Source organism: Tachypleus tridentatus, chromosome 13, assembly GCF_004210375.1.
Source record: "Tachypleus tridentatus isolate NWPU-2018 chromosome 13, ASM421037v1, whole genome shotgun sequence".
NCBI classification, from domain to species: Eukaryota; Metazoa; Arthropoda; class Merostomata; order Xiphosura; family Limulidae; genus Tachypleus; species Tachypleus tridentatus.
Genome location: NC_134837.1, coordinates 168,800,682 through 168,821,912, shown reverse-complemented (window position 1 = coordinate 168,821,912; position 21,231 = coordinate 168,800,682). Strand labels below are relative to the sequence as shown.

The 21,231-nt window shown below is 32.3% G+C and overlaps 1 protein-coding gene across 3 annotated transcripts in view; it reads right to left on the bottom strand.

The window, feature by feature from the left end:
- Nucleotides 1-21,231, bottom strand: part of LOC143236893 (protein Gawky-like) — an 81,241-nt gene that overhangs the window by 38,063 nt on the left and 21,947 nt on the right. For all 3 annotated transcript variants that reach the window (XM_076475554.1, XM_076475556.1, XM_076475555.1), the window contains 4 exons: nt 14,206-14,861; nt 13,048-13,122; nt 11,726-11,783; nt 6,489-6,727 (listed from right to left, as the gene is read on the bottom strand). In XM_076475554.1, the coding sequence (XP_076331669.1) occupies nt 6,489-6,727; nt 11,726-11,783; nt 13,048-13,122; nt 14,206-14,861 (1,028 nt within the window). The remainder of the gene's footprint in view (nt 1-6,488; nt 6,728-11,725; nt 11,784-13,047; nt 13,123-14,205; nt 14,862-21,231) is intronic.

Below are 21,231 nucleotides of genomic sequence, written 5' to 3'. Positions count from 1 at the left end.
TTTACCAAATAACAAAAATTTCACTTTTATTATCTTTTTAAGTAAAGATAGGTAAATGTCTTCCCACATAATATATGTGTATGTGATACCTATATATATATATTTTCAGAATTCATATTTTGTTAGTTAATAAAGATTAAAGTTTGAACATTTTCAGAAGAAAAATAAAAATTTATCATTAAATGGGATCCATAATTAATTTAGTACTGAAAACGTATTTTTAAAATCCTTTTAAAATAATAAGTTAAACCGTTACAGATTAAATTACCATTTTATAAAAAAATTACTAAACAAAAAAAACCCTGGCATTTCAAAGTGTTCCGAGTTTTCATTTTTTAACACAATGCTTTATCTTTATTTATCATCATTTTATGTGCGAGATTTCTCTGTAGACCAGTACTGAAACTACATTGTGGTGGTTTCTACAACTTAGTATACTTGAATCATTAGATATGACAAAGTGAACTTAACGATATCCTTGTGTGTAAAATAAACACCAAAACATTAAGATTGCTAAATACATTTTATTTTTTTGTAGAATTCAAGAAGACAATGCATAGCAACAGACTACAACAAAAAACATAATTTTTCTACCTTTGTTTCATCTTGGTGAGGTCACAAACATGGCATATTGACAGCTGCCAGCAACCTTGGTGGCACTCAGTAGAAGTGATAGTAAGGCAAGGCATTGAAGGAGGTGAGGAATGAGGGTAGAGGGGTGGGTGATGTGTGCTTTTGATATCAATTTACTGGCATTTAGCATGACTTATTGCTATTATTTATTCTATGCACAATGTCTACAACTGTAAACAATTTCACAACTATTTACAATTGCACTTTGCTGTGTACAGTTTCCATTTTACATTTCAGTACATACATTTTCAGATTACTATGTACAGTTTCTACTTTACATTTCAGTACACACATTTTCAGATCAGTATGTACAATATTTATTGTTACATTTCAGTGCTTATTCATGGTGTGGTATTTCCAGAAATAATCTAAACAAAATCCTAGCTTATATCTGTTACAGATTGTAGATAATGTTTCTTCTATTGCTTTTGTAGTGATGAACTGAAGCACACCTGACATATTACCTGTTTATGTGTCCATGCGTGCATGTGTGTGTGTTTGTGGAGCACATTCATGTGGAACAAAACTGTGGCATGATAGTGATCTCAACCAGAAATGTATTTGGAACTCAATCCTACAAAATACAAAAGTGAATAAATCACTGGAAGTGCCCATAGTTGTAGAGTGGCTAAGGTGTAATTGACTGTACTATACTCAAAACTCATGCCACTGAGAACCAACATCTATACAGATGTAGAATGAGAATCATACTGTTGTCTTCACCTCGAGTTCAAGAGACCAGAGAGAATCTAGAATTACTCTGACTCCTAAGCACGACATGTGATATCTTTAATCTAACAATCCAGGAACTTGACATCCAGTATTGAAAGGATGTCTATGTAATATAAATCAACAGCCTCAAGAGCAAAACAAATTGAAGCCATCGAAACAGCAATAACAACTTTTGCATAAAATAAATATTTGATATGGAAAAAAAATGCATTAAATATCCAATTTTATATATTCAGTAAGTTTTAACTTTATCTATATTCATTAACATTTTGCCAATTGAAGTAATAATCACTTTTGGCTATAGCTCTAGCAAACATGAAGCATAGGTGAGTGAGATGTATCAATGACCACATCTTTAAAAAACATTTTGTAACAACATAGGACCTATTGGTCCATCTTGGCTGTTCCACACTCTAAACTAACTTAAAAAATACAAAAAAAAACTTTAAAGCCAGCCTTTATAATTCATGTACTTCTCAAGGTTTTTCTAAACTCATTTAAATTTACTGCTTATACCACATCTGAATGCAACCCCATTCCATAGGCCAACCACTTTAATAGAAAAAGAAAACTGTATTAGCTGAAGATGACTCGTATCACATCAAAATCTATACCTTTGTACCGTAATCTTACTATTCTCACTGTTAAATATAAAAAAAGATGTGTCAGCACTATCAATTCCCATTATATAATTTTAAATACCTCAGTCAGATATCCCCTAACTCTTCTTTTTTTTAAAATAACAGTTTAAGATGTTTCAACTTCTAAAATCAAAACCCCTCCATCCCAGGAACCATTCTAGCAACCCCTTTTCTGAACCCTTTCCAACAATTCAATGTCTTTCCTAAGGTAAGAAGCCATTCACCTTATAAGAAGCCTAAGAGTGAACACAATATTCCAAATGCAGCTTAACCAGTGACCTGTACAAAGAAATTATAAGCTCTTTAAGACTTGTATTCAATACTTCAGTAGATTCAACCTAAAATCCTATTTGCCCTACTCATAGCAACAACACACTACTTGGATAGCTTCAGAGACTGATTGACTATTATACCAAGATCCCTTTCTTTCATAACATTGTGAAGGTTATTCCCATCCAAGTTAAACTCATAATTCAAATTATGATAGCCCCCATATGCATTATCTTGCATTTATTATAATGAAAACCCATCTGCAATTTATTTGCCCAACTCTCTAAATGATCTACATCCTTTTATATATCAACAGCATTCTTTTCACAGCTAGCAACAACCAAGATCTTAATCTCATCTGCACATTCAAATAACTTATTGAATATTCCTTCTTTTATGTTATTGATATAAATAAGAAAGAACAAAAGTCCTAAGATTGAGGTACCTCGCTTGTAACATTAATTCAGTTTGAATGAACCCCATTTGTAACAACTCTGGTTTCTTCCTTCCAGCCATTCTTCTATCAAATTTTCTAACTTAGTCCTCACACTATATAGTCAATTTTTACAAGCCTTTTATAAAAATATTTGTCAGACAAGATTCACTCTTAGTGAAACCATATTGACTATCCAATAAAATACTATACTTTGTTAAATGTCTTTGTAAAGTGTCTTTTAACACACCATCCAAAACTTTTCCCATAAATGACTCAATAATAAAGGATCTATAATTACCAAGACAATTTTTATCACCTCCCTTGAAGTGGAGTTGCATTACCATTGTTTCTAGTACGTTCCTTTAATAATTGGTGAAGGACATCATAAAGAGTTTCTGGAAATTTTTCTCTCTCATGAGTTGTCTCAAGCATTTCCCTATCTATATGCCAGAAATTACCCCATAATTATGACTCCATTAATTGCTGAAATTGTAGCCTTATTGTAAAGTTTTTCACTAATTTCACCAGCATTGTTTGGTGGTCTATAACAAATTTTGATAGAAGCCTTTTCCCTTTATATGCACTAACAGAAACACAAATAGATTGAATCTCTTTGCTATTACCAATTTCAATAGGATGCAACTTGTATTTTATATATAAATTCACTCTTCCCTATTAAATAGCTTGTAACCTTTTATTTCAAAGAAACTATGTCATCAAAATCATCTATGTTTAACCATGTTTCAGTTACTCCCATTTGAACACAATCCCCCATTCTTACTGTTTTGCATTTAGTTTTTATGGCTCTCACCACTGTCTAATCCTAGTTTAAAACTTCTCTTACAGTTGAGTAAATAGCCTCAGGAAACAAACCAGCCTCTACCCTATTTAAATATAAATAACTCTTTTCAAAAACCTCCCTTTTTTAACACTGAACTGATCAAGTAAGTTCAACCAGCTCATCTGGTCATCCTTATATACTGCTATAAGTCTGGTGTTTAGCCCTAGCAACCTACTGATAACTTCATCTCCACAGTTAATTCTGGGTAGTAGTAACTCTGACAAAACTCAGTTAAGGACTTTTTCCTTAAATGCCTTTACTGATCTTTTGTACTTACTGATTAGCTCTTCTGACCTAACTGTATATGTGCTGGCCCCTTTATTATATATCTCCTGCTTTATAAGTTACATTCTCCACATGTATTCCTCTGTAGCATATTCTGACTCACTTTTCCCTGTTCACCCCACAGACTATTCTATCCACATGCCTTATCAAAGAATCACCTATAACTATAATCTCCTTATCATCCACATCCATTCTCTGACCCTTTTGTTTGCCTTTCCTCCATTAGTTCCTTATCTGCATAAGCTGATGAAATCTGTTGCTCAACAGAATAGGCTCATTACAATTAAATTCACTACCTTTTACTTTAATAGTACACTGACTTCCTGAAAGTCATTGTCAGCTGATGTGTCCTTTGCACATAAAAGCTCCTTCTGAAATCCTGCTGTTACTTCCCACAATCTATGCTTCTCTTTATCTATTGCCTCTATTTTGATTAGCATAGCCCTTAACTTCTCCAACCTACAAACTCTGCATAAAAATTGCATATCTTCATCACTAGCTTCCTTAAAAGTATATGCCAGTCCCCAGTTCCCAAATAAAACCAACTCATTACACCTAACAATCTGTGAACGTTTAATTCTCAGACTAGTCTTAAGTAGGATGTTACCTTTTTTACACATTGCATCATTATTTTTGCCAACAACTTGTTGGTAGATATTAAATTATATCCAACAAATATATTTTGTTTTCAATAAATAATAAGTTCTTTTATTCATGAGCATTAGTTTCATAAGATAACAACAGTCAACAAATAGGAATCTGTGTCATCAAAATAGTTTGTAGTTATTTACCATACTTGGTAAACCTAACTAAACTTACCTAATGCACTGTTATAGAAGAATGATCCTTTAGCTTTCGAACACATATATAATTTAACAGGAACAAAAAGAATGAGATAAAATACTATCAAAAACTTCCCAGATTTGTTATTTCCTCATAAATATCATAGGCTTTGCATTAATTCTTTGGCAGCTCTTGGTATTCAAGGTAATGAAGTATCACAAATGACTGCTACAGCAACATTCTTAACTCTCTATTAATGTTGATAGATTAAAATCCTATTTATCCAATTACTTTTATCTGTTACCTCTAGCTGCTTTAAGAACTGAGCTTCATTAGCAATTTTTCAGACCACATGATACACAGCTGATAAGGCAAAGCTGCAGTTGTTAGATATGCAATTTCCATAGCATATATAATTAAGGCTTTAATAATGATAACGATAAAGCAGTTTAGTTACATTTTGTTTCATCACTATATTGTACTGAAACAGGTTATCTTTCATTAACTCTTTAAATACTGGCTTGGACTACATGACACACTATGTGACCTCTTTGTACTCATTTAAAAGACTTATTAGATATAAAACTTGTAGCTTTCAATATGGTGTGTATATCTTCACAAAATTTGTCAGTCTTTCAGTTATTATTAGAAGCTATTAACACACAAAACATTATTTTTAGTGAAGTATTTTTAATAGAATAAAATAAAGATTTGTCAGCAAATATATTCAGTATTCGAGATAATTTTCATATTAAAATTAAAAATACTTTAATCATCTCAAAAATCTCAAATGTTCTTTGTTTAATCCATAAGGCATCCTAAATGCATTTCAAAAGTTTTTTGTTTCAATAAAACTTTACAGTTATTATGTTATTTCCTCTACCCTATCTCAAAACAGAATTGGTCAATTTAGCCGACCTTGTAACCACCAAAAAATTGAAGTAAATCTAAATCCCTTTTTTTCTTTCTATAGTCCCTATTTTTACATTTTAATTAATTTTATAATTATACATAGAAAATAAACAAGGAAAACAAGAAATAAAATACTTATCCATTCTTCTTTCGTGCTCTTAAAAGTTGAATAGAGTTAACACTAATTTTTTATATTACTCATACTATTGAACTTAATTTGTACATAATTAAATAATGCACCAAACAATAAAGACTAATAACATGCAAAAAGTAAACAAATTTCCTTACCTTTCAATATTTTTCTTGCTTTCTAACTCTGCAACAAGAGTCATTACAAATTCATTCAAGATAGTTGTTAATTTTCCCATGGGACCAATGTTGGTACTCTGAGTACAATAGATATTTAACCATTCAGAACATAACTTTTCACATCATTTGATAGAGGAAAATGTTGAGTTTCTAATGGTTATAGGTAATATATAATTAAACAAAAAAGAGAAGTATTAATGAATTATGAGAGAGAGGATGTGAGAGTTGACTGGGGTAGAAGTAGTCTGATTTTCTACTTGATAGCTATATAACCAAAGAAAATTGAAGACTATAATAAAGATGCTTTTTCTGAACAATGAAGAGAGTAATTTACATTTAATTTCATATTTTTTCAAGGGGTGGAGGATCAAATAGGGATGATAACATGTTAATATAAAATGTGTCGTGTGTCACTCTAGGATAAATTCAGGATTTTTTGAAATATTTCCTTGTAAAATGAAGAACATAAAACTTATACACCATTAACACATGCATTATTAGCTTTTATTCTATTTTAATAGATACAACATGCACAAAAAGTAGTTTAATAAAAATCTGAATGTAACACATTAAGATATTGTGTCATGCAAAGTAAAGGACACTCATGGTGATAGGGTTGAAAAGATATAATTACAATTTATCTTACCTTAAGAGAAGGCTTGAAAACTTGGCTTCCACCATCAATTCCACCTATCATCTGTGACCCCTGGAAATTAGTTGAGCCATGGTAGTTTAGTGGATTGAAAGTATGTTCCACTGAATGATCATTTATGCCAAATTCATCTGAGACACCTCCATGTCTCATCTTGATCCTTCCTATACCATTTATATTGTCCTTATCTGAGATACCATTAATGTCTCGACTTGACATTGATTGTAAATCACCTGTTCAGGTATACAGATTATGTTTCAAATATGAAGACAATTTTAAAGTGATCAATTATTTTTAAAAATTCAAATGCTTACAAATAAACCCAGAAAATTTACTATAAATCCACAAAAATTATCATTATAAGCACTTAAACCTTCTAGGGAAAAATCACACTTTAAAAGTCAAACCTCCTAAGAGCAGCATTCCTATATTATGGAATTATTAACATATTTCAAAGTATGTTTTAGATGAATATTTACAAAAGATACCCTATACTGTTTTCCTATACAAGAAAAGAAACACTAAATCTTGAAACTTTCAATTATGGCTACTTATAAAACCTATCTTATATACCAAAAACTATTATAATAAAGACAGCTTTAATGAACAATAAAATTTGTAAGAGATGACAGTTGATATCCGTGTGTGTATTTATACACACACACATTTACTACTTGAACTGTCAAAGCAAGGGTTAACACATCAATAGGAAGGATTGTGTTAAAAATGAAAGTTCAAACCTATAAAGTATATGTTTACAAAACAACATAAAACTCATATTAAAGATGCTACATAAAGTAAAAAGATCACCAGAGCAGAGGCTTTAATGTGGGATATGAAATGTGCAGTAGGTTTTGGAAATTATTCTGAAAGCAGGATCCAGGTTGCAGTTGGGATACACTATCTACCAGTCTTAACCTTTTTTTGCCAGTCTCATATATTAAAGAAAATAAACAAAAATTGAGTAAGAAATATAAGTTAAGACAGCAAGATATGGGTACTCAACCTCACATCTATATCATTCTTCACTGTGGGAAGGTGAATGATATCCAAAGAAATACATATAAAAAGAAAATAAGGTTCCACCACTGGGCTTAAGTAAGACAAAGTTACCTCCTGACTTTCCAGCTCCCATTACTTTCTTTTCCTTCTATATTTTTTGGGAGAACAGTCAGTATTTCTACAACTGTCTGTAGACAGTGAAGGGTAATATAGATGTGGGAAATTGTTGACATGGGCACCCACATCCATCCCTACTAACATATTTTATCTTTTTTATTTCATGTTTATTTTCTATAACAAGCTCATATTTGAAAAAAAAATGCAGCCTGGGTAACTGAAAAATATTTGTCATAAGTGTAATTACCAGTTTGGCTGCCAATTTTGATTTCATTCCTTTAAATCACACAGTCAACCCATTTTTGCGACACTTTTTTTCACATCCAGGATTTCCAATTAGATTAAATAATGCATTAAAGAACACAGAATAATAACGTGCAGAAAGCACATAATGTTCCTTCACTATCACAACTTTTCTGGCTTTCTAACTATTAGACCAAAGCCATAAAAAATTTGATTATCTTTGTTAATACATTTCCCATAGTAATAAAATCTTAACTGGAAATAAAATGGATAATTTTTCTGTACAAAAAACAAAGTAGTATAATTTGTCATTTGATGCAATAAAATCTTGTCTTTCTAAATAACATAGTATTAAACATCAGAGACAAGTACTGGTAATTTCTGAAAGATAGATTGTGACAGGTGAGCATGGCAAGAAGGGTCTGATTTTCTACTTTATGGCTCTGAAAACAAAAATGAATGAAAGCTATAAAAATTATACTTTTTCTGAGCAATGACATTATTGTAATGAGTAATTTACATTATTCATGCTTCTTGGAGGAGTGATAAATAAATTAAAGAGGACATAGCTACAGAATTAATGTCACAATTTTCATATTAGAGCAAATTCAGTAGTTTCTTTGTAATACTGTTTTATATACATTTAAGATCTTCATTTTACAACATTAACATTTTGATTATTAGCTATATTTTTATGTCAAATTTACTTTATAGCAAGATAAGAAAGTAGTTTAATTAAATTTTTAATGTAATTTACTAAAACCTTGTTACATGCACAGAAAGAGATGCCTATAGCTAACATGTTAAAAAGATTTTATTAAATGAAATTAAATTTGTTTAAGCTAATTATATATGTTTTGAATTTGTATGACTTTATTACAGCTCAAGTTTCAAAAACAAATATTTTCTCAAAATGTTCATGACAACTAATTTCTTTTTATTAATTTGAAACAAGTAAAAATAAAAGTTTTAAAATTGTACGGTAATTATCCAGTATATCACCAATAGGAAAGTTATCTATTTCAAAAACAGCTGTAAACAAAGTTAGATAATTATTAACTTCGTTACAGGGGATTGATAATAAATAAATTAGAAAAATATGTTTGATAGAACAGTAATTTCTTAGTTTATAGGAACAGAGATATGTGAATAATCTACTTAAATAGAAAAATATCTTTCTCCACAAACATATTTTTCCTTGTCTAAAAATGTGAATTTTTAAATTATCAAAACAATTTGTTATAGATGAGGATCAACAGTGCAAAATAAATTTTATGTAACAATTATATCAATATACATAAGATGTGACTATAAAAACATGTACTTTCTTTCACCCTACTTATTTCCAATTATCACATAATTCAAAATTATAATTCATATTTTTACAAACTGGTGAAGTTACTGGTAAAACAATTCATGCACAGATTTAATATGATTCATGTTTTTGAGCTTCAAAAGAGTTTTGAGCAATTTTTATAAACTTTTCAGACTTTGATAAGTTTAGTGTAGTTAAACCTTGTCTCAATAAGCCATTTCTTTTTTACATGGTAGACACAGCTTTAAAATAAACATGAAATACAAACCAGAAACTTCTAGTAAGAATACCAGCATAAAAAACAAGGTCAAATGGTTACTAAAATATCCTTTACACAATAATTACAGCAATAGCAGCACCTGACACTTATTTCTATGTTACACAATAAATTATGATTACAAAGTAATGCATCTCAATGATCACTCATGTAATTTATCAATATGACCCAGATCAGTCTTCTTTCTGTATTCCTTTTGGTTTTGTTGATACACTGTGCTACATATTTAGTTTGCATAATGTAGACATTATTTAGATATTTATCACTAAAACTGAGTGTGAGGTAGTCACTGTATTACACTCTCATGTACAGCTAAAATCACAAGAATAGAAACTGCAACTAAAAGTAGTAAGTTCAGGATATTTGTATTCAAAATCTGAGGAAAATCTGATTTACAAAACAACAGAAACAGGTCACAGTTATTTGATTAAAAAATAGAACACTTTGTTTCAATGTCATAACAATAATAAAAATATGGCAACTTAAAACTTATAAACTACTGCTGTTGATCAACTTAACTGCACACAGCAACAATACTTTATAAACAATATGAATTCTGAACAGTTGATTTCAGCATATGCATTCTAACTCTGACAAATTCCAGCAAAAAACTAGCTTTTCTTTAGGATTATGTTCAACTGTAATTTCCATCAGAACAATATGTCATCTATATCATTATACAAGCCCTATTAAAACAAAAAAGCCAAAGTTTCCAATTTCTTCTTTTTTTTTGCACACAGTTTGGTTTTTCATTGGTTATCCAATAAGAAAAACTAGGCCAAATAAATTCCAGATGCATACCCACCTATTACATGTAACAAATTTCAAGGGCAAAAATTCAACAGTTCAAAATGGGGTATATATATTTTGTTTAAGTAGATTGCCAGGTAGAGATATCTCTATCAGGGTCTTGAAAATTTGTACTTGAATACTCCAAAGTAATAATATATTCAGTTTCTAAATTATGAAAGGGTTGCACTGATGAATTATGAAAATTACAACAGATTGTATAGATCATACTTATTTGGGGGTTGCAATGTACAAGGAATTTATTAGCATAAAAAAATGTGATCACTGTAGAAGGTTTAATTAATTTAAATATTAGAAGCAGGGTACATCTTAATATAAATAAAATAAAAAGAACGAATACCACAAATGGACTTAATCATTCATTTTAGTTTGGGATCACATTTTTTAAGGATGCAAAATTATTACACTAAGTTTGAAAATAATACTGCCCCATAAATACCTAAAAAATGAAATTATTACTGAAATATTGAGTTCCAACTTAATGTTATAAATATTTTAAAAGATTGTTTTAAAAAATCAAAAGTGCTAGCTCTTAATTTTTGTATTTTGTATTGAAATGGGGAAATCGTTAAACTTCTCAACTGCACAGACACACCTTATCAATGCACAAAACAATGCCATAAATAGATATATTTATTTCACAATTATATCACTTATTCCTAGCCAAAATAGTTCAAAAACTATAAAATTCATCTTTATTCACATTTTTTTAGAACTTCTGAGCTTCTAATGCTAGTAAAATCATAAATATATAATTTCAAATCTGACATTATTTTCTTTCTTATAATCTATTTGCCATAGACCTCCTTCCTTTTTTAGTATAGCCTATAAATTTTTAAACTAGTACACAGTTCATCTCAAGACTATGTAGTTCTAAATGTTCTTACCCTCAAATAATGCAAGTTACTAATACTTTGTACTGTTTAAATGTCATGGAAAATATACCAAATAAATTTAATAGATTTATTTCTGTGTTTATCCTTATTTTATTAGTTCATTTGCTGTAAACAAATTCTCAATGTTGTGTTTTGAGATTAACCATGTATTGCAGTGTCATACAAAATCCTTGAAGGAAGGTTAAGGGTAATGGTTAATATATTTCCAAAATTATCATAATATCAGAAGTGATATTAAAAAAACAACAGAAGAAACTTTTGTAATACGAGAAATAAGATAATATTCAAAACTAATTTTCAAATTATTTATCTACATGCCATTCATATAAGTGCAAAACCTAATTTTGCTTTATGTTTTTAAATAACAGGAATGATGGGCTTGGTAAGCTAAACTAACTGCTAGCAACAAAAGTGTAATTTTGTGGTTGTTTATTCCACCAGCCATGTTAATAATACAAAGGATGTATTTTTGAAAATAGTTATGAATAAGATGAAACACCTACACTTCTATTATATTTAAAAATAATTACTGTTAATAAAACTATTACAAAAAACTTACAAATATACATACTTAAAGCATCCTCCAAGTTCATGTTGTTTTGTTTTAAGGCATGTTCCACGTCATTTTTCTGGGGAAGAAAGAAGAAACTCTTATCTGACATATTTTGATACAAGTATCAATATCAATACAAAATCTAAAGTCAGGAATCTTTTCATTACAAGAAATATGATGCTTAGAATTGCATTATCACTTTCAGCAGTTGGTCTCACTGTATTTCCCACTTTGTTGTATTACCATACACACACACACATTCATATAGACACTCACATAGATGCTAAATAACATTAGAAATTCACTTCAACAAAAATGACATGGAATAAATGTGTAACTAACTTTTTTCTAACTGTAACTGGCTCATAGCTGCAGTAGCTACTCTTCAGTGTTAATGTTTTTCCTTTTGATAGGTAAAACCTACATACTAAATGCTTACAATTTATTTTAAAAGCAATCAAAATTACATAATGTTTATCAATAAATACTGAAAAAACAAATATACAACACCCTAAACTTGACAACAAACTAGAAAAGATTAAAACCTTTAAAAATTTAATGCTAAATACTTAAAAATTATATTGAAAAACATGTTTCATAACTTTCCTTACTTTAAAAAATCTGATATTACAATACATATCAAATGACTAAGTTTTCACTTTTTGTACCTTTAAAAAGCCTTTGCCCTCTAATAAATATATTTGAGACTCAGAAAAATAACCAATAACATATTTAAAATAATAATAATAATCTTCTTATTACAGTTCCAACATCCAACAACAGTCAAAACACCTTTAATAGTACTGACACAAGTAAAATAACAAGAAAAAATGTTTGCTAACAGTATGAGGCAATTATCCAAACTTGAACAAGTTTTTGACAGTTTATTATTCAATCTTAGATTTGTTAGTTCTTCATAATATGTATTTCCAAAAACTGTAGATTTCAAAACATAAACAACAATTTTAGACTAACAAAAGTATTTTATCTTATTCAATTCATAAATGGCCATTCTAAATTTTAACATCAATGGAATATCTACTGAAGTATGTTCAACTATAGTTTACAGTACAGTGCACTTTATTCTTTATCTTTGGATACACACAAACATTTAAAAAAAAAACCAACTTTTATGTCAAGGCACTATTTTTGTTCTTCCATGTTTTAAGTTCATCATGGGCATTATTTATTCACTGGCAAAAATGTTAATATTTTAAATTAAATTAATCACAGTTTGCTAATTTATTTCAAAAGTAAATAAAGTATTACTGATTGATATGAAAATAATCATTCCTTGTTTCATTCTCTAGAATTCATTAGCAACATCAAAATGCAGTTACCTGAAATCCCATCTCTGTGAGCAAACAGAATGGTTTACTTGCCCAAATTATGTCTTTGGTTAATGGCTTATTATTCTGAAAAAGAAATAACACAAATATTTACAAGATTAAAAAATTAAATTCAGTTTGGATATCCCAAAAATTACTCTTGTTCCCATTTTCACTATATTCACCTAACTTATAACAGTGAATGAGGATTTACAATATTTTCAATCAAAGTTATAAATATTATAAAAAAAAATAAACTGACTTAAATAATGTTGGATTTAGTCTAAAAACCATTAATATGGTTCTTCTGAGTTACCATAACACTTATGTACATGATTTCTTATTGATAGAATATAATACCCAATTTGTAGACAGAACACACTGTACAAAACAGTTGTATATTATTTACACATTATAAGCCTGTTTCGCACTTTATAGAGGGATAATAAACAATGAGTTAATCCATTAGTGATGAGTATGACACACACATTTATACAATATTGCATGGTGAAATTATAAATTATACAATGGAAAAAAAAATTTGGTATTGTATAACAAAAAAGTACTAAATGAAATGTTTTTGAAACAATGAACCAAAATAAGATTAATGAAATTACGTGTTCACGTAAAAAGCCTAATTTAGCACTTCAAGTACCTGAACACTTATAGTTGACATAGCTGCAAAATAATCACATTATATATTCTTTACTTTGTTCCATATATTTCTATCAAACCTCCTTGCAGTCTAACTATGCATTTCAGTCAAAAAAGATTTAGCTCACAGGTTAATGCAGTGGTTTCCATGATATGGGGCAATTCAACATATAAAGGAATCAGTATCACTGAAAGAAAGAGCATGTTTAAATCAGCCTTGAAATATTCAGTTTGTCAAGGATGATTACAATTTTAAGGTGGTCACTAATGAGAGTAAGAAAATAATAATTAAGTTTATTTAAATATTTTCTCTTGTTTGCATTGCTAGATGAAACAAGAAAAATATAAGAGAGCTGAGAATTTTTTCCATATAAAATAATTGTTTAGATAACATGAGTAAAACAATAGTTGGTTAAGTCTTCAGGCAAATGAATGTATACATATTCTACATTTGAGATTTTTATCAAAACAGTCAATCAAGTTTCATATGTAACATAATACACAAACAACACTCACTGGTCTGGATGGGCCACTCCAGGAACAAGTGCTTATCTGTCCTTCACCCCAACTGGAGGTGGAAGCATTCTTGGTCTTAGCACTCCAGTAACTACCAGGATCCCAGGTGCCACCCATCCCACCAAATGGTGTTCCTGGTGCAGTGGGGATGGTCTTCACCTGAGTAGATTTAATATGATCTTCCCAAACAGAATTTCCTAGGGAATCACGAGCAGGCATCTCTGTCAAGCTAGTACCCTGGTTAAGTGATTGTTGTTTGCCCCAAACAGAGTTGCTCACTTCTAATTTATTTCCACTAGTAATTGGCGAAGGCAGACGAATCATCCCAGAACCTGTAACAGCTAAGCTGGTTCCACCACCAGAAGAGTTGTTATTAGCAGAACCTCCACTACTAATAGGTTTCATGTTTGGCATGTCTTTCCAATAGCACACTTTTCCTTGCTGCTGAGGGTTACCCCATATTGACGTACCATCATCATAATTTGTTATTCCTATTTGACGCCGATTTGTTGGTGGAGATGGTTCCTGCCAACCTGATGAAAGGATATGTCTTTTTGGCATAATTTCTGATGACCAGCTATTAGTGCTAGATCCTGGTGACTTATTTGTTGATTTACCCCATACATCATTTCCATTCTCTGGTTTACTGTCTCCTCCTTCAAAAGAAAAAAAAAAAAAAATTGAAAAGATAACCTTCTGCACTTTGTTTTCAAATTGATATGATATACAGTGTATTCAAACATTAAAACTTTTACAGAAAGACAATAAAACAAAAATGGGATTACCAAACAAAAATAAACAATGCAGTTTAGAGCAAAGTCATGAAATTAAGATACAAATGTAATTAACAAATAGAAATACAAAACTGATTATTAACCTATAAAAGGAAATTATACATCTAATTTACAGCAGAATATATCAGAAAATCTTTGTAAATGGTATTTTATATGGCATTAAAAACTTTGCTTAAGAAATACAAAAGATTAGCTTTAACTAGTGCTAAAAATATAAATCCTAATGTTACAAGAAAATATTCTCAAAATGTTTTTTTATGTTCAATTTTTCATAACTGGCTTCATAACTTTATAAGGAAATGTAACTGCAATGAAAGATGCTTTAAAAACACTTATTACAATCTACAGAATATGAGCATATTCAAAAAACTCGACACATAGTTGAACTGTATTCTTTTATTTTTCCACCACATTATATGCAATTGTAGTATAGTACAGTACCCAATTTTCAAAGCAAATCTCATTTTTTGGTAAAGAAGATACAATTTAATTAAACCAGTGAATGTGCTACATTTATTTCGTAGACTTTGCATCATGCTGAAATGTCATATCTGTATTCCATTTGTACCAAGGCAGTAACAAAAGGAAAACTGAAATGACTGTCAAACTTGTAAAAATAAAAGAAGATATTAAAGTAAAAGATTTCAATATTTTTCCAAGATATTCCCAAGCACTTTTAAAAGTATTACTATGATCAAAACTCAGCAAGTTGTAATATATTTGTCATAGACAAATAAACAGACACTAGCCATTCTACAGTACAAATTATTGTCACTGTCAATCATTGTCTACAGTACAAATTATTGTCACTGTCAAAAGTGCTGGATTAACATTCACAGTAAAATTATTAAGAAAAAGAAAATATTTTTCCATTAAAATAACATGTTGAAAATTAAGAAACTATATTAAAAATTCAATTACATTTTTTTAGAATCACTAATCAGAAGTCTTTTCAACAGATAGCAGTTTTTATTAGAGGTAACAAATATATAAAATGAAATTGTTTTTGCTTGCCTCATAACTACTGCCTAAACTTATACTCACATTTACAATGCATAAAGGATTCCACATTTGTTGAATTATTTAATTGATATATACATTTTAATCACAATTGAAGTTTTTTTTATATGCTATTATTACTTTTTGTGTTTTATCTGTGTATAATGTTTTGGTTCGTTGATTAGGTGATTTAGTGTTTTATGGCACAAAGCAGCTACACTATCTGTACCAAACATCCAGTAAAATTAAAGTAAATGTAGTAAAATTCATAAAAGGAAATTGAGGTCAAATAAAACAGCATTAAAACAAACAAACAACATAAATAGCATAAAACCAATGTTTACATCTAGTCTACAATGTTAAGAGAAAAACTACAGTAAGAGAAGTTGTAAAGAACTTTATGTAGCATAATGGTGATTATCATAACCTGCCAGGAAGACTAACAGGTAAGTAAAAAAACCACCATCACTCACCTGAAGTTGGCCTTTCCAGTCCTGGTTCCATGTTATGTGACATTATGGCCATTTTTAAGAAGTAATAAAAGTTTTAAAGACGTGAAGCAAAATTTTAATAATAACTCGCCAGGATGACTAATGGGTAGTTCAAACAGCAGTGTTAGTCACCTGAAGTTGGCCTTTCCAGTCCTGGTGTCGAAGTTATTTAATGTAATGACCATTTTCTAATTTCAAATCGAACTAGAGAGACTGTAATTCTTAAAAAGGAACCACATTAAAAAAGGTTTAATGTATAAATTAAAAACTTAAATGGCATTAAAAAGATTAATGGCCTTTATAAAACTAAAATCTTTACCAAGGTGGACAGTGTCACCATCACAAATAACACTGTAACATTATGGACAAACCTTGGAAAAGAACATGTTTAAAATGGTACAGTCATTGAGAGTCATAATAAGCCATGGTTCGAATTGGCTGACCAGTGGATACTGCAATATTATCCAAGGACACACCCAATTCAACCACCTACACCTGGATACAAAGGCCAAAAGGAGCAATGGCAGATCATCTGTTCTGAAAAAGTATGCCCCACCAAGGCATCTTTAGGGCTGAGGGTCTGGCAGAGCCATAGATCAGTGATCCATAGTTGAGTTTCGATGGAATAAGAGCACGATATATCTTAAGCATAAAATATCAATCCACTCCCCAAGTGGTGGTAGAGGGGACATGGAGGATGTTCAGTGCTCTTGTACATTTAACCCGTAGCTGCTTAATGTGTGACATAAAGGTCAGCTTATGGTCAACTACTTGGTCTCAGGGACCACAGGCAGCACAACTTCACGAATACAAAGTTCAGGATCAGGGTGAATACCCCGTTGGCAGCAAAAGTGCATGCAAACAGTTTTAGAGAGAGAGAAATTAAAGCTCTTTGCTGTTATCCACTTCAGTGAATGATTGAGGGAAGTCTGTAGCTACCACTCGATATACCTCATGTTCGACAACTGACATGAGATGGAAAAGTCGTTGGCATAGAGCCCGTTTGCAACAGTGAGAGGGAGCTGTTCAGTGATGGCATTAATTTTTACACTGAAAAGTGTGCCACTCCAAACACAGCCCTGAGGGACTCCAAGTTCCTGTAGAAAAGAACAGGAAAACGTCAAACCCACACAAACTTGGAATCTCTTGTCCATTAAAAATTTTTAATAAAAATGGGCAAACGGCCACGTAACCTATATATATATATACGGAGGTCTCGCAAGATGCCATACCTCCATGTTGTGTCATAAGCCTTCTCAATATCAAAGAATTTGATGTAAGATGTTGTTGTTTGAGAAAGGATTCTCTGATTGACATTTCAAGTCGATTCAGGTGGTCCATGGTGGAGTTTGTTTGTTTCAAGGAATCAAACAAGATGAGCATTAACCATCCTCTCTAAGGTCTTACAGAGACAGCTTGTCAATGCAATTCCCAGGCTTAGAGAAAGGTAGGACAATCACCTGGCACCAGCCATCAGGAAAAACATTCTCCTGCCAAATCTGGTTAGAAACAATTGGAAGAATAGCGAGAGAAGCAGGACATAGATGGCACAGCATGTCATAGTGTACATCATCTGGTCCAACCAATGTACTACCAGTCTGATGAAGGGCCAGTTTCAGTTCCACCAGTGTAATGGGACAATTATAGTCATAGAGACAATCAGCTCGAAAGGAAAGAGGTGATCGCTTTGCCCGAGTCTTGATGGCTAAGAAGGTAGGGGAAGAAGCAGAAGTGCTAGATACCCAGCAGAAGCTTTCACCTAAAGTATCGGCAATGCTTCGGATTGCAGCTAATTCCTGGCCATCAGAGAGCAAGATCAAGAGGGGGACAGAATTGTATTGCCCACTGACATTTGGAATCTTGTCCCATATGACTCTGGAACTGGTGGTAAAAGACATGCTAACTGTGACGTTATACACACCAAGCACGTGCACGGGCCCGCTGGAAAGCGTTGCAGTTTGAGAATGTGGGATATCTACAAAAAGTATCCCAGGCCCATTTTTGAGCCTTCCATACAATGTGGCAGGCAGGATTCCATCACGGACAAGGATATAGTGGAAAACGTGTTGAGGGTTTAGGAATACATTGAGCAGCTGCTTGTATAATACAGTCAGTTATTTCTGCCACACATTCGTCTATTGATGGCTGACAGACGATGGCAGGATCAAGTTTTGCAAGAGCAGTGAAAGTGGGCCAGTCTGCCTGATCCAGCTTACACCGGGGGTATGCGGGCTGGGTGGCATTGACGAAGGTTAGTCTCTCTCAAAATTATAGGAAAGTGATCACTGCCTCAGGGATCATTGTCAATCCTCCATGAAAAACGGGAAAATAATGAAGGGGAGCAAACTGAGAGATCAATAGCAGTAAAGGACTGACTAGGTGTGTGAAAATATAAGTAGAAGAACCAGTATTGAAAAGAGAAAGGTTGTGATCAGAGAGCATACACTATACAGAGCGACCCCTCCTACTAATAACAGCACTTCCCCAGAGGGGATGATGTCCATTAAAGTCCCCCCCAGGATTAAAAAGGGAGACAGCAACTGTTCAATGAGAGCATCAAGGTATGATTGATCATATGTCTCTCCAGATGATGGGTAGAGAGAACAAACAGTGATGGTATGACCCAAGGAAACATGGATGGCTACAGCCTCCAATGGTGTGTGGAGTGACAAAGACAGAGTGGGCACATGCTGATCAATCAATAATGCCCCCACTCCATGCTTGTCACTCCTGTACAAAGAAACCTGCCAAAAGGTGACTGTATCGGCAAGTTTTAAAAATGTTTCTTATAACGAAAGACATCCCGGATGGCAGGAAGCAATCAGTGTTTTGATGTCATCCAGATTAAAATGTAAATCTCAACAGTTCCATTGTATCAAGGTGGCTATTTTTAATGACACATAGGTGAACTGGGTGGAGAACTCTTCTGTTTACAACCATGTCTTTTTTCTTTACTGTCCTTATTCGAAGGAGGTCTATCGACCTCCATGGATCCTGCCCTGGATCAATTGAGCAGGTCTTTGTTGTTGGAAGGAGATTCCAGGGACTGAGGACACAAACAAATGATTGTTTTGCATCTTGGGGCAGGAGAAGAAGATGTATCAGAGGAAATGTCTGTACCTGGAACCAAAGGATGTGGATCTTGGGGTTTGTTGGAATGTATGTAAGGGACAGAGATGTGTGTAGAAATTGATTCATCAACTTTTTTAACCATGAAGGTCAAAAGGCTTTTCATTTGTTTTGTGAACGATTCTCTTAGAGGCACAGAGATCTGTCTGCACTCCCACTGTAGTTGTGGAATGAAGCTCAGCAGCATATGTCCAAGATGAAGTGGTGGACAACATTTTTGAACCACAGATTAAGTAATGTTATGAATCGTTTTCAAATGCTGCACCTCTTTTTCTTCCAACCATTTAGGGCAAGAATGAAAGTAGGATGGGTGAGAGTCATTGCAGTTGACACAATGAGGTTCCGTTTTACACATAGGCATCATGATCCTTGCCACCACAATGAGCACATCAGGGAACCATGACATGACGTCTTTAAGTGAACAAACCTCTGACACTGGAAACATCAGAGAGGGTTTGGAATGTACGGCTGTACCCTGCAATTAAGATAACCTGCTTTCATGGTGGCAAGTGCACAGGGTGATGTAAATGTCGGAGCAAAGATATTGGTCGGCAGTGTAACTCAATCTTTACGAGTGGATATACGCCTCACTGCAGAAATTCATTGAGTGGATAAACCAGCGAGAATCTCCGACTCAGAAATGTTCTTCAAATCTCTCTCAACAATAACTCCTTGTGATGAATTCCAAGTAGCATGAGGTGTAACCTCAATAGGTATATCCCCAATTGCCTTTGAATTCAAGAGGAGTTCACTGTGTTGAGATGTGGATGTTTCCACTAATGTTACCATATCGAAGCTTCTTTACTAACTTTGGAGAACCAGCAAGTCCTTTCAGCCCCTTCTGAATAAAAAAGGGGGACATTTGCCCTAAAGGTTTCTCTGAAAGAGAATGTAGGATAAGAAAACGAAGTACAACAGATGATAAAGATGTTGAAGACTGCTGCTCAGAAACTTCAAAATATGGTCGTTTACCCATGGACTGTTTTTCACGATTTTATTTACATTTATTATTTGGGGGATCTATAAGAAAAAAGGAAATTTTGGTGCCCACTGACCCCATCCACTATGGAGCCCTATGAGGGGATGCACTACAATGTAAAGCAAGGACACTGCAGCAATGCCAGGGTTTCATGAGCACTACACCCAAATACCAGCATCAGACACAATGTCAACAACATCTGTTGAGAACTTCTAACACTGAGCTGATTGACCCAAGGAATTCAAGGCCAAAGTGGTGTGTAAGGGTTGGACCCCGCAACCATCAAGATCCTCTCCTCCCCTTCACATGTCGCCACACATGGCAAACATGTGGGTGGATGTTTAGATCCCAGAGGAGGTAAACTGAAAGAACAGAACCTTCCCTGGAGTATAATGTTTTACTGGATCTCTAAATAACAAGTGTTGCTAGTAGAGTGCAACACTGCAACTGCAAATAACTCTTACCCTTTTGCATATTGTAAAAAATGTCAGTAACTGAAAGAAGTCTGTACAAGCATACAAATACATATACAGAGCTGATTGTACCATAACTTTTTTTCCTGCATAAATCTATATAACAATACGTGTGTATATTTATGTATGTATGCATACATTTTTATTTAAAATTACTTTTG